Source organism: Lagopus leucura, unplaced genomic scaffold (assembly GCF_019238085.1).
Source record: "Lagopus leucura isolate 7727_CA_CO unplaced genomic scaffold, USGS_WTPT01 Super-Scaffold_100002, whole genome shotgun sequence".
NCBI classification, from domain to species: Eukaryota; Metazoa; Chordata; class Aves; order Galliformes; family Phasianidae; genus Lagopus; species Lagopus leucura.
This window is the reverse complement of record NW_024962263.1, coordinates 89,333,718-89,348,347: the sequence shown is the minus strand read 5'-3', so window position 1 is coordinate 89,348,347 and position 14,630 is coordinate 89,333,718. Positions and strand designations below refer to the sequence as shown.

At 42.2% G+C, this 14,630-nt stretch overlaps 1 protein-coding gene across 3 annotated transcripts in view; it reads right to left on the bottom strand.

Annotated features, from left to right (window-relative positions):
• The window catches only part of ADGRB1 (adhesion G protein-coupled receptor B1), a 198,265-nt gene that overhangs the window by 49,636 nt on the left and 133,999 nt on the right, over positions 1-14,630 (bottom strand). For all 3 annotated transcript variants that reach the window (XM_042870068.1, XM_042870067.1, XM_042870069.1), the window contains 3 exons: positions 9,194-9,296; positions 4,967-5,117; positions 397-466 (listed from right to left, as the gene is read on the bottom strand). In XM_042870068.1, coding sequence (XP_042726002.1) covers positions 397-466; positions 4,967-5,117; positions 9,194-9,296 — 324 coding nt within the window. The remainder of the gene's footprint in view (positions 1-396; positions 467-4,966; positions 5,118-9,193; positions 9,297-14,630) is intronic.

Genomic DNA, 14,630 nt, shown 5'->3' with positions numbered 1-14,630 from the left:
GTATTCTATTAGAGATGATTCAGAAGCAAATGCAGATAAAATCTGAATGCTGACTGTTGGCATTCTCATCTTTATGGTGCAAACATTCCACTTATTCAGACTGAACTATGAGGGTTGCTTCTTGTCACACAGTAAGTCCTTCTCTGAAGACTTGCTATCCTAAGGTTTCCCCTGGACATTTGGGCAGGGATGAGACAAGTGCACAGCATTCAGATGAACTGATGAATTGAGGATGTCAGAAGGCTCCCTCAGCTCCTATCATTCCTACTTCCATGGGAAGCCAATGAGAATTTAGCTCCTACCTTTGTTCCTGCGGGCCAGTGACTGTTTTTTTTGACAAAATGATGGGAGATGAGACTGGAAAAAAAGAATAGGAAGAGGAGCCCCATTACTCACTAGTTCACGGTGCCGTACCCCTTGGCTTTAGTAAATCCCACAGAAATGGCAACCACCAAGGCAGGGAGCCCTATGGAAAATGAAACAAGAGAAAATTGGTTATTTTAACATATGTGCAGCTCTGCTCCAACTCAACCACTTAATATACCCCATTTCTCCCTGTGTTATTCTAGCACCATCTGTCCAAGCCTGGGCCTTTGGCAGAGTCTGAATTCAGGACCTTCAGAGCCAGAAGCATGAACCTTTGTTACGTCTGCTAATGAAGTTAATGCTGTCAGCTGTAATCAGCTCATATCCTGCTGTGGTCTCAGCAGTTGTGCAGGGAATGATAGTACATGCAGATGCATAAAATTCATTTATTTTATTCTTAGGGATGCAGAACAGCCAGGAATATACCAGGACATTTCTTGGGGGTGAAATATTCAGGCACCACTTAACCCAAAAGAACTAGCAAGGCAGAGATTAAAAGCTGTGTTTGCTCTTAACATAATGTGTGAACAACTCAGGTTGAAATCTTGCTCCAAATGAGACAGAGCAGGAAATGGGAAACCTGTTCCCCCTATCCAGCTGTATCCCTGCATGCTGTGGATCCTCTATACTTGGAGATGTTCAAGACCAGATTGGATGAGGTCCTGGGCATCCTGGTCTTGTACCAGATCTGGAGGTTGGTGGCCCTACTCTATGGCGGGGGCTTGGAACTTGATCATCCTTGAGGTCCCTTCCAACTCAAGCCATTCTATGATTCTATGAGTCTACGATAATGGAGCAAATCCCTCTGAAGCACAATGGAAAGAAGCATCTGAACATCAGGTCTTTCTGCAAACCAGAGTATTTACTTTACGCCAGAGAGCTGCTCCCCTTTTGCACCCAAAAGGGGAACAAACTAAGAAAAAACAGCCACCTTGGAGAGAGGGCACACTTCATTATGAGTGCTACGAAGGATGAGCAGTTTGTGCCTTGGAGGCTATTTGATGCTCATGGTATGCAATTTGTCTTCATGATGTCATGAGCTAACAATACCAGCATGGGGTCTCATTTCAGGTTCATAAGGGGGTGAGGCAATGTCCTCGATCCTAATGCTAAAATCTCAAAAAAAAAATGATGATAAGGAAGAAAAATAACAAAAACCTGCTGCTTATTGTGAAATGCTGGACTGAAACTTAAAACTACTGACAAGGTTGGGTTTCTGAATACCTAGGCACATTTGAACTAATAAAAGTTGTTGTATCCTGCTAACAGCCTACTTATCCTTACTATTCCTGCCTGGTAAAATGCTCTAGGATCTACAGAGGAAACTGAGTACTTCTCTGATTCACTATTCCCAGCCTGATTCTTTCCTTTCCCTATAAAAATGTCTGGGTGTGGTCTGGGAACATCTGGCTCTTCAGCTACGCATGGCTCTGTGTGGCTTTTTATAGTCCTACTACTTCTAAAACAAAGCATTAAGCTGTCTCAATGCTAAAGATGGGCAAATCCCATTAGGAATTAGCAGGCTCAGTAGCCAGCTAGGATTAGTGCTTTTTGACAAGACCCTAATTTGTGTGCTGTAGAGGTCATAGCAGGCAGCTGTAGAAGATGCTGTAGTCTGTAGGGCTGTCCAGACACAGTATCCAAACAACTCTGCTGACAGGGTGGTTACTCAGCAATATAGATCGATGCAAAATTGATTAACTGCAAGGGTCAGCAGATAGTTGGGAGGTGCTAAGGCTGAGTAGTCTGGAAAAGAAAGGATTTCATAGAATCATTAAGGTTGGAAAAGAGCACTGAGATCATCTAGTCCAACCACCAACCTGTCATCACCATGCCCACTAAACCATGTCCCTAAGTGCCACATCTCCACATCATGAACAACTCCAGGGATGGGGACTTTACTGATTCCCTAAGCAGCCTGTTCCAGTTTGAGAGTTATAAAGAAAAGACTTTCTTTTCCCATATGAGACATCCAAGCAGAGCTCATGTTTGAGCAGTCCAAAGCCATTGAGCAGGGGGGGTTTCAGAATGTCTCTTTCTAAAGAAGTTCTGTAATGACTACTTTCCATCTTGCTGAGCTTTCTTCACACCTCATCTGGATACTTTGAACACATAACCTGCATGGTATTCACTGTAATGACATCAGGGTGGCATCCCATGATATGCACACTAAGAAGTCATAAAGGATTTTTTTAAGAGTAGAACATGATGCATGAAGCTCCGGAAAGAAGAATGTCGGCTAAGACTCTGCCCAAAATAGCAACTTGTTCCTCACAAAGTACTTCTCTTAGATGTGATAATTATGCAGAAATGCACACTTAGGCTGTGAACTCATCAGATGTACAAGCTGCATTTATCGGAAAGGGGAGCTACACGATGGTAGTTAAGCCAACGAGCAGAGCAGTGAGGACTGCTGTATCTTTTGCCTTGGGATGTGATCAGATTAAAAATAGATACATCCAAATATTTCCAATAAACTTTTAATCTATTCTTGACTATTTGAAAGAAAGCTATTTCTAACCGGATTGTGCCATACGCTGTGTGTGCTGTGGCCAAATTTAGAAGGGTTTGTGAAGAAAGTGAGTGCTACAGTCATAATTCAAAAAAAAAAAAAAAAAAAAGCATATTATGAATGATATGAAGATTTTTTTTCTGTCAGGACAGCAGGAGAATCATGTAATGAGATCACCACGTCCCATTAGAAAAAGTTCATTTGATAATAATGACTACCAAAAGCCATAAGTGTTACAAACAAGTGAAGACCCTGTCAGAACCTCAGCCAGGGCAACATTAAAAATCCAATTGAAACAATGGCATGGTCGTAAGTAGACTAACCAAATTGTTTCTTTTTCACTGGGACTAGATGTGCCAATTGAACTGTTTCTAGGGAACAGTTTGCATGTCTAAATAACTTTATATTTTTCTAATTGCAAAAAACCTCTTTTCTGAAAAGGCAAAATTGCACACACAAGAGGAGAACAGGAAACTGGGAGTAAACCTCACTGCTGATGAAAACCACAGCAGCTTCAATGAGCTACAGCTGAGAACTTGGCAAAGTTCTCCCACAAGAGCTTGAAAAAATGTTAATAAGCAAAGGGGGCAGAGGGGGAGGATCAGCCCATTACAAAGTGAATTCACAGAATCACAGAATCACTAAGGTTCAAAAAGACCACTGAGATCATCTAGCCCAACCATCAACTCATTGACTGTGATAATTATTTCAGATTATGCTCTTGAAAACTTATTTACATCCTCTGCCCTCTTAGAGATGCCATTAATCCCAGCACTACAGCTGAAGTCTAGGAGGATGCTAAATACCAGAAATTCCCTTGCTGCTTTAATAGGTGAGAGTGTTCTTCACTTTGTGTCCTAACCTATTCCAAACAGTTATTATGCACCATTTATCAGCCAGCACATCCTAGTCCAGGAATAGCTACATTTTACTAACAGTGCAAATTATGTTCCTACACATGCAGGCTTTTTTTTCCCTTAAATCTGTACAAATTACAATTATGAATGTTGCTCATCCAAAATTCCCTCAGCTAACACTCTCATCTGTCCTAGCATTTATAATCAGAAAACATCCCTTTTTTTACCTTTATTCTCTAAAGAAGCTGTCAGTCTTTTGCATTTGATATCCCTGATGTTCCTCAAGTCACACATACAGTGTTTGTATTGGAACATATGCACAAGCACAAAAAAGCACACAGTGTCTGTGTTTTGCATGTGTGTGGTTACAGGCTTGGTATGCACAAGCACTGTATTTCAGTCCCACCATTTGTTTTGTCTCCTAAGCAAAACTTGAAGAGATGCAGGTGCTGGAAGGAGGATGGCTCTTGATGTGCAAAAATAAATCACATCAGGGCCTTTCATAACCGTCGGAAATATCTTGCCTGGGGCAAAATGCTCATGCTCGACTTCAGTAGTGAAATGAGCCACTAATACAGCTTAGAAGCACAGTGCTCTCTGATTCTCTCTTTCTCTTTTTTCCTCTGCTTGCTTTTGAGCAACTTTTTGTTCAGTCACTCCTTTCAAACACAAGCTTCATGTTGCTTTGAGAGCCCAGGTTACGGGTTTGCGTTTGTTTTCAACTACAGAATGCATCATTTAAAGCTAATAAATTAAACATACGGAAGAGGCAGAGGGAGGAAAATTAGTTACAAGCATCTGCACTGGTCTCATAGTTTATTTGTCTATGAAAGGTCCTGCTGCCATGGAGACAGCATTTCAGAGCTTGCTTATCCCCGGGTCGCACATGGAAGGAGACAGTGAGAGAAAAATAAAAGAGAAGTAGGGAAGAAAGCCAGAGCCAGGAGAACCCCCCCAGCCCCACTGTGCCCTTGCAATGAACACATAGCCCCTTCCCAGCTCATCTCCTTCATACTGCTGTTGGGTGGAGATAGCAGCTTTTGGCTTTTGCTCATTTTCAACCATCTGAGCCCTTTTTGACACACTTAAGGGTGTCAAACTAAGCTTTTTGCACAGCACCAATCCAGAATACTCTTTGATCTTCACGCTAGGATGGAACAGTGTTGTTTGTTTGTTTGTTTTTTCTCTCCCCTGGCCCAATGGAACTTCTATGCAGACCCACAATCCTCACCCCATCCGAGACACAAGAAGCGCTTGCGGATGATGCGGTTCCGTAACCGACCCGTCACGGCCATGTAGGACTGCCAGGCCTCGGTCAGCACCCAGCAGAAAGAGGAGAGGAAGAAGAAGTGCAAGAAAGCCGCCACCAGCGTGCATATCACCTGGAGAAAGGAGGAAAGGAGCACATATGAGAGGTGAGAAAGAGGAGAGAGGAGAGAGGCAGGCGGAGGGAGCTGCTTCCAAATCGGGCTCTGGAAGGAAAGGAAGGTCACAGGGATCAGCAAAGGAAAAGACTTCTCAGGAAGAGGCAGCTTCCCCCTCGAGCTTTGACCTAGCATAGGATTGAAGTGTTTGTTTCAAATTTAAGCACTGCACAGAAACTGACTGCTCTTAAATGAGAGCTCCAAGCCTGTGGTTAACTATTTTCATACAACAATAGAATATCCCAAGTTGGAAGAGACCCATATGGATCACTGAGTCCAACTCCTGGCCCTACACAAGACCACCCAAAATTCAAACCCTATGTATGAGAGCAGTATCCAAATGCTCCTTGAATTCTGGCAGCTTGGTGCCATGTCCACTGCCCTGGTGAGCCTTCCATGTCCACCACCATTTGGTGAAGAACCTTTTCCTGATCTCCCACATGACCTTCCCTGACACATCTCCATACTGAAGTTTGAATCCATGCCTTGCCCTTGTGCTGTTTGGCTTCAGCAGTATTTTCCAGTGATCAAATCAAATCCCTGATGCTTTCAGAGAGGATGGAGCAGTTATTAAGCTGTGCACTAATCTCAGCTCAAAAGGATTGCAAAGCACCGTACCATTGGTGCTTTGCAGTAATGAAATCAGAGAAAGGCAATTCAGACTGGGAAAGATGGCTCTTTGCAAAGAAACATAGTTAAGGTGTGAGAGCTGGGGTAAAAACATGGCTGGTAGGGGCTTGGTAAGGGCTGAAAGCATGATTTGTCCAAGAGCACATAGCTACTAGAAAAAAGGGAGGGGGGGGTTGGGAAGGAAAAATTAATGAAATGGCAGAATAAATTTCATAATGGTGAGCTCTACAACTTGGCAAGGAAACCTCTCAAGGGACACAGAGAGAGCTCAAGCCATTTAAAATTAAACTAGGGAAAGTACTAGCAAATGCATTATGGAGAACAATCCTGTAGCGGCGGGGAGATGGGCTGGAAAGCTGACAAGCTCATCTTTGTTTTTAACTCAGCAAACCCAAATCATTCACTGGTGCAAATTGGTGCCGCTCTGTTAACTCTGCCAGGGCTATGCTTAATTTGCACCATTGGAGAAGAAGAAACTGTGAATGAACGTGAAACAAAATGATGGAGAGAAACTCCCAAAGAGAAGGGAGAGCAAATAAACTTTAAAAGTGACTCTGGGTGAAAAAAAAAATTGGCTTAAGGCATTGAGGACAGATGGGGGTGGGAGTGAATAGCGAAGAATTTCTCCGCTTTGAGTTATATCAGGAAACATGGACTTTGGGTTTACGGTCACTGAACCTTCCTCTTTTTTCATCCACCAGCATCTTTCAGCAGAGAGCTCTCATGCACCGAGCATCTTTTATCATGATTTTATTGAATTGCCCTCAATTCATACACTGGCACTGACAGACATTATCAGAAGTTGGGAATAAAAGTTAGACGTTGCGTTCTTTGAGACAGGAACTGCCTTTTCATTCCGTATTTGTATTTGACACAGAAACCTTTGGTATTCTGCCTGCAAGTACATGACAGATCACTACAAATAGCCCAGCTCAATGTGATAATTTGAAGTAATTTTCATGTTTTCAAAAGAATCTTCCAAAGGTGGTTGCTATGCATCAGCTTACAGGTCTATGTAAAACAGTTACAAACAAGTTACTTCCAGGAATGTACTTTAAGAAATTTATATTTTACAACTGTTGTTTTGTTTTTTTTTTTAACTACTGCCAGAAATGACAGCATCAGTTTATCTGAGCTGATTTTGTTCTGCATCAGCAGTGTTTTTCTGCCCTCTTTGCCAGCAGTTTGTAAAGGGGAGAAAAGACGTCTGCTTTCCATTTTTCCACCTGGGACATTTATTTTCCAGAAATACTCACTCAACTAGGTAGTTCTGAGGGAAAGGGGAAAAGAAGAGAGAGGAGCACCACAAAAACAATGCACATTTATGACAGTGAATGGCCCTCATTTAAAATCCATTAAAAACAAGCAGATAATTTTACTCAGATTTGGGAACAAGAGAATTTTCCCTCTTGTTTTCCCAATTTCCCCAAGGAGATATGGTTGTAAAGGCCATTAGTCCTTGTTTTTCTAAAAGAGGAGAAATTTGCTTCCATCCAGCACATAGCCCCATCTCTGAGATACACTGAATTCATTTCTTTTGTATCACATTATTGCTGACTGCAATTTTTTAGCCTTTTCCTGGGCCTTTCATCTTTAAAAAGCATAGCAAATCCAGGTGTGGAGTCTTGCCTTTGAGGTTATGCAGACGAAAATGACAGGAGTATTTGGCATTTCCCAGGAAACTAGTACTGTAGAAATTCTCCTAGTGTAACTGCAATTATAATTCAATCACTAATATTTTAGGAAGCTCCACTATCAATGATTGAATGTGAATAGGTTCCAAATTTACAGTCTTTCATCCCTTCTTTGTTCAGTTTTCTTTCCCTGCTCTGTGATAGAGACTGTTTACTAGACAGCAGAGTGGAATCCCAAGAATAACCTTTCTATTTATGGTGTTTCATGCATATGTATGTCCAAAGAACTAATCTGCCTCACGCAATTAGAGCCGGGAGCTTTGAATCCTCACTAACAGCTCTGACACTTAACATCCAAAGCAACTATGAGAAAAAGTGTAAGAAGGAAACTGAGCTCCCAACTGTTGTTAAGGAGATGGGAGAGGGTTAACAATATCCATCTCCTATCCTGGGGTGAAGAAGGATAACCAAATAGGAGGTCCACTCATGGTCGGACATGATGAGCATCTCTCAGTCTTCCTTCTATGAAAAGTTGCTCCTCGCACACATTTGGGGTTGCAATGCACCCTTAGAATAGCAATACAGAGCTGATCACCCTCTTCTCAATTCTTGCTCCAGGCAAACCATGCTGACCATGAAAGACAGCTCTGCTTTGCAATGCTTCTGAATGGTGTTGGTTTAAGAGCAACAGGGCCACTTGATTGCATCTCCCCAAACTTTTCTCCACAGGTATGACTCAAGTAGCTGTAAAGCTTTCTTTAAAACATCACCCTGCTCTGACCTAAAAGGCCTCGCATAGCAATGAGTCTCTGTGATTCATTAAAGCCTGAGGCTTCTCTGCAGAAATGCTTCCAAAAGTGACAGCATGCTCTGGATGTCAAGGTCCAGACTCGAATAAATTGGCTGGTTACTGTTAATTAAAAGCTAAATTTTGATTTCTGATTGTGACTTCAGCAGCAGGAGGAGCTGGAAGACACTTTTGGCCTCAGTTTTCTGCTTAGAGGAGTTAATATGGCTGGAGCACTTGAAGAGCGAGGAAGATGTACAATAGGAAAATATTAAACATGAGCAGTGATTTGTTATGCTAGCTGCCAACAGAGAAAGTAATTTAGCTGGAGAAAAGTCATACAATAACATAACACCTCTCCATCTGCATCTCTAATGTGAAAAGCCATGATAGTACCCTGCAATCTATGCCCATGGCTTGAAAATCCATGCTCAGTTCTCATCTTCACTGCTCAATTGGCACTGTGACTTCCAAGTCTCTTGTGGTCTCAGCTCTGCAATGTGCATGATGTGCACAGCAACGCTTCCCACTCCAAGAAAGGTGTTCTTGGTGGCTGCTTTCCTTAACATCTGCCAAGTGCTTTAGGCTTGGAGCATAAACGTTGCTGTAGAAATAAATGTAATGCTGAGATGCTGAGTGTTATTGCTTTTTTAGCTCTTTCTCAATCTGTCTTCCTTTGTAATTTTTGGAAAATAAAATGGTTAAAGCCTCGCAAATAACCATGTTTTTTCACCGTGCCATGTGCCAGCTACTCTAGGCAGATATTCAAAAGTATCACATTGGTTTTAATCAAAGCCCTGAGGATGCTGACAAATTATCAAAGAGCGAGTGAGAGAAAATTGAAATCTGCCATTTAGTCATGTCTTTGACACGTTGCTAATTAACAGATGGAAGAAAAAAGAGGAAGCACTGCTGAGCGGATTGTTTCAACGCTAAATCAGGAGCAAAGCAAACAAACAAACAAGGTCCAACGTATCTCCTACCTTATTCCGCGTCTGGGTCTGTCCGATGAGGATGAGAGCATTGGAGGAGATGATGGACAGGCAGAAGTTGATAAGAATGACTGAGCGCTCTGAGCGGATATACCTGCAGAAAGAGAAGAGGGGAAGGAGATCCACCCTGTTACACCTTGCATGAAGCCACTGGGCTTTACACAATCCCATGGTAAGAGACGGCCCACTTTCTTCAGATCTCGTGTGTTAAACAGACAAGTACAAGGGGAAAAAGGAGGAGGAGAGCTTGGGCGTGGTGCACAGACCTCTCAATCCTCCCCATCAATGTTGGAGTTACGAGCATGAGCCAAAAAATCAGGGGCTAGCCTGCTCCCTACTCTAAACCTTTTCTAAAATAGTATTGAGTGCTGTAGTCCCCTTCAGCTCTGCTCACTTGGTAGGGGACTTGGAAAGGAGCTTAGAAGAAAACATACACGCAACACATGGAAAGATTCCCAAATAAGAAGAGCCACAAGCATGCTGGCGATGAAAGCAGGTTACGAACGCATGCATCTTCACAACAAAGTGCTTGTGATTCAGCATTCCCCTTTGTTTAACCTAACAACAGATCCAGAAGTGAAAAGAAACTGTGGTTGGTTTGGGTTTTTTTTTGTTTGTTTGTTTTTCCAGATGGAGAGGTTTAACGCTTCTCAAAACTAGGCCAAATATGTAGCTGTAACCGTGGGTCTGGGACATCAGGAATCCAAGTTAGGAAGCTGTTGCCTTCAGCACCTTGCAGGAGCAAGCCACTTGTCATTTCTCATTTACAATGTGCAGCACAGCACCAACTTGCTGCTGAAGTATGTGCACAGTTAATTCAAATGACTGGCTACAGAGGAAAATTTCTTTGAAGGTGCTTTTATGTATCTAATAAAATTAAAAGGGAATTGCAAAAGTGCAAGTCTTTAAGGATTGACTCAGGACCTGACCATAACCAACCCTTACACGTATGAGTAATCTCAGTGATGCAGTAAGTGCCCTGCCTGAATACCAGATGAGTAAAGAGTAGAAACTGATGTCTAGAAAAATTAGAAACAGATCTATTAACCAGACAGCTCATCCCTGGAGGCTAATGCAGGATTATTTTGTATATTCCAGTACATCAACTATTTATACTAAGAATTTAATTTCATTAATTAATTTTAGCAAGAGTGTGTCAGTCGCACTCTGGCTGTAGAGTCTGCATTTCTGACTGGTAGGACAAGATGAGTTTAGTGCATATCTGTATTGAGCCAAGAAAGAATCTGTGCTTTAGATCTATTGGAGACTGTGAAACTTGGATTTTAACTTCCCTGCTAGTTTTCCTTCTAGATAAATACAAATGTTGAGAATATGTTTTTCTGGATACAAAAAACAGTCACTGATGAAAAGCAGACTCACTTTACATCAGCTTTGTTAGAAAACTGGTTTATAAGTAGTTCTTTCTTGAAACACACTCCAACCCCATAACACATTTCAAAATTTAGGTTTCCAGCTCAGCTAGAAACTGAATTTGCTGCAAGTAAAACAAGCCTGGAGTTATTCCTTAGCCAGTCTGATCCCAGATTTTGCTGTTTTACTTGTTTCAAATACAATAATAAGGGGCATCTGAATCTTACTCCATTTGTAGGATATCAAGCCATCAATCTTCGGATGTTCTGATTGTGTGAAGTAAAATATGTGTCAAATCTATAGTCAGCAGCTTCTATGGGATAGAAAGGGGGATTTGGACAATGTGCTGGTAAGAATGGGATGTGCTAAGTCTGTGTAGGAACACTATGGCATTAATGCTCATTTAGGAAATTTCCTCTGTTAAAAAAAGAAATAGTAAAAAATGAGTTGAGTGTAAATGTAGTCTGCATGTCAAAATAAGGGGTTAATAAACAGCTGTTTTCACATTTTTTCCCCCCTGAAAAGCCTTTTCTTTCTCCATGCTTGCTGTTATCTACCAGAAGTTCCTGTTCCCCGGATCCCTGAACCTTCAAAAAATGAAGTGTGAGTTGGCACCTTGTAGAATCAGAATATCAGAATAATTTAGCTTGGAAAAAAAACCCTCTGGAGTTGCCAATTCAATCCTCTGCCCAAACCAGAGCTGATTTCCAAGTCCTGTCATGTTTTTCAGGGCATTGTCCAATCAAATTTCAAAAACGTTTAAGAATGGGAAGTGCCATAACCTCTTCTGGGTGATTTGCTTCAGTTTTTAACCACTCATGGTGAAGAGCCATTTTTTCTTCAATCCAGTTGGAATTTTTCATGATGCAATTGGTGGTTTTTGCCCCTAAATCCTGCACTGTATCCATCTGTGAGTTTTATGACTCCACTTTCTCCATGTCTCCTCCTTAACAGACTTCTTCTCTTCAATCTACCCAAGCTTTCCTTGTTCCCTGTGCCTCTCCTTGAGCATTATGTTCTATTGCTCCTTAAACTGGACTCGATTAAGTTTGTTGATCTCTCTCCTGTATTGTGGGGTATTGTGGGTATTATGGAAATACTATTCCAGATGTGGCCTTAAAGAAAGTCAAGTAGAGGGGAATAACAATTTCCCTTGACCTGTTGGTTATATTACTATTAGTGCAGGCCTTCACTGTTGAACAGTTGCATTGCTGAGTTATGTATAAATTGTCACCAACTGGATTCCCTGAGGCTTCTTTGGAGACATTACCAAGCCAGCCAGCCTCCAGCTTGTCCTGCTGCATGTAGTTGTTCAGTTCCAGGTGCAGAAGTGCTCATTTGTCTTTGGTGTAAAATTTCTCCACCCTATATCTCCAATTTGTTGAAGCTTGTCATTGCTGCTCTCCAGCATATGAATCACTCTTTCCATATTGGTATAGACATCCAAGAACTTGCCAAGAGTGCCTTTTTCCCCATCATCCAGGCTGTTAATGAAGATATTAAATGATATTGGTCCTGGCACCAACCACTGAAAGATACTGCTAGTAACCAGCTGCTGGTTAGGCTTCAAATCTTTAACCCAGAGCCTGCATGAACTACAGCCAGATTTTAATCTGCTTTAGCAGATTAATCCAATCCAAAATTCACTAGTTTGTTTACTAAGATGCCTGTGTCAAAGGCCTCGGTAATGACAAAATATACAATGCCCACTTCTCTTCAATATCCAAGCTACCAGCCATCCCATCACAGAAGGAAAGCAGGTCAGTCAGGTGCAATCTGTCCCTGAAAAATATGTGCTGTCTATTCCCAATCACTCTCTTGTCCATCATTTTGCTTGGAGAAAGTCTTTTTCACTATTTGCTCTTTAATCTTTCCAAAGTCTGTGAACAGACTGAACAGCAAGTAGTTCTGCAGATCCAACTCCTTGCCCTTTTTAAAGATGAATATAACACTTCTTCAAACCACCTTGAACCTATCCAGATGATAGATACTGGCACTATTGTACAGCAAGCTCCATCTCAACACACTAATCATCCCATTTGAAGCCATGGGCATGCAAATATCTATTTTACATAGTTCTCAGTTTTCTCCTTCATGGTGATGCATAGTGACTTTTTTCCCCAGTTTCTTCTCCAAGATTCTGGGACCTGGATCCATGGAAGCAAATGTTGGCAGTAGACCAAGATGAAGAGGGCAGTGATTAATTACCCTGATTTTCTCCATGTCCTTCTCCATCAGAACATGTTTCCTATTCAGCATTTCCTTGGATCATCCTTTAGTGCTGTTGTACCTACAGAAACCCTTCTTCATGCCTTTCACGTCTTTTATCAGTTTCAAATAGAGTTGAGAACCAGCTTTCCTAATGCTTCCATACTGCTCTTTGTCAGCCTGACCTCATTACTGAACACTTACAAGCTATGATTCTTGCTTTTTTTTTCCTGCATCAACTCTAGCTCAGGGATATTCCACAGAAGGAAATCAGGATTCCTATCCAGGACATTTGGCAAAAGAAGGCAGGAACTCATGGCAGAGATGGAAAACACGGAGGCCTTGATGCTTAGCCAGATGAGAGGTCTGCAGAGTTCTTTCTCACTATCCCTTAGCTGCAACATGGACTGCCTTATTTATCAAAGCACACTGCGCACAGACACCAAAGCTTGGAAAACCTCTCACTGCAAATGTAGGGAGCTTCTGCTCTGGCCTGGGTCTTGTGGGATGTGGGGAAGCCCAAGACAGAAGGAGAACATAGGAAAACCCTGCAGTTTGTCTCTCTGTATCCATTCTGCTCCCCTCTTCTCTGCAAACACTGAGCCAACTTTGCTTTCTCGTGGTGCTCCTACACATCCTTCTCCGCACAAACTTACTCATTCCTGCTGCCTTCCACCAGGACCACAGAGTGCCTTAGCCTCCCCAGCAAAAAGCAGAGCTCTTGGGTTTAAAGCAAGCATTAAAAGCCACTTGAGAGCTTGCTGACAACCACTAAATCAATCTTCAGCCTCTATGGACAGGGAATGAAAAAAGCTTACACCGATATCTCTCAGCGATACAGCATTCATTCAGCTGCTGCCGTGCCCTACATGCTGACAGGCTGGTTGAAGAGCTATTTGATAGCAAGCATTGATCTCCATGCTATGGAAAGGTCACTCTGATTCCGGAGGCTGTTGAACTGCAGTTGGGTTCAAGGATGGAAAATGCATCAGGCTGCTTCTGAAACACCATCCTGTCAAGGAGTGGCACAGACCAAAGCGAAAAGAAGTACAGCTCTAAGTCATTCAATCTGTTCTGACCCATGAGCAATTCTGTTTCTCCCCACTTTTCATTTTTCAAGTCAGCTTTCAAGTGAGAAGATCTTTTTCTTATTATTATTTATTTTCTGAATGCCTCTGTTTTCCATACAGCTGGTGGAAAACATGGCCAGCACACATGGTTTCCAGTTGTGACCTAGGACAACCATAACCAGAGGTAACAAGGGCACTCCACTTCTACGGCCCAATGTGTCAACTGACCTCTCTGCCAAGGCTGCTAATAAGGCCAGAGATGGACCATCTGTAGCAGAGTTTTTGCAGCCATCTGTCTACTGGGAACTGGAGCGAGTCCACCAACAGGCCACCAACAGCCGCCAAATGGAAACAATGTCCAGCATGAAGTGAGACTGTGCCAAGTTGGCTGCCTCTGAAGCGATCACTTTCATCAAGAAACTCATGCTGGTCATGCTGATGGCTGAGTAGGTGCCACTAAGAAACAACCATTATTGGAGGTTTTGAATGGAACAAAACCATTTCCTCTTTGATATGCAGCCCAAAGTTGGGATCACCTCCTTTTTACTCTGCCTCTTGTTCTTCACCATGTTCCTTTCCCCTTTTTATTTTGTCTTTCTATCTTTCTGCTTCCCATGTATGAACAAATCCTAGTTGGGCAAAATTCTGGGAAGGTTTCCAGATTGTCAGCCTCAGTGAGCCTATTCATCAGAAGAGGATCATACTCAAGCTGAGTCTATGTGTACATGCTCCAGATGCCTTTGTCCAGAGGTCTGAATGAGAAATTTCACAGCCAAAGC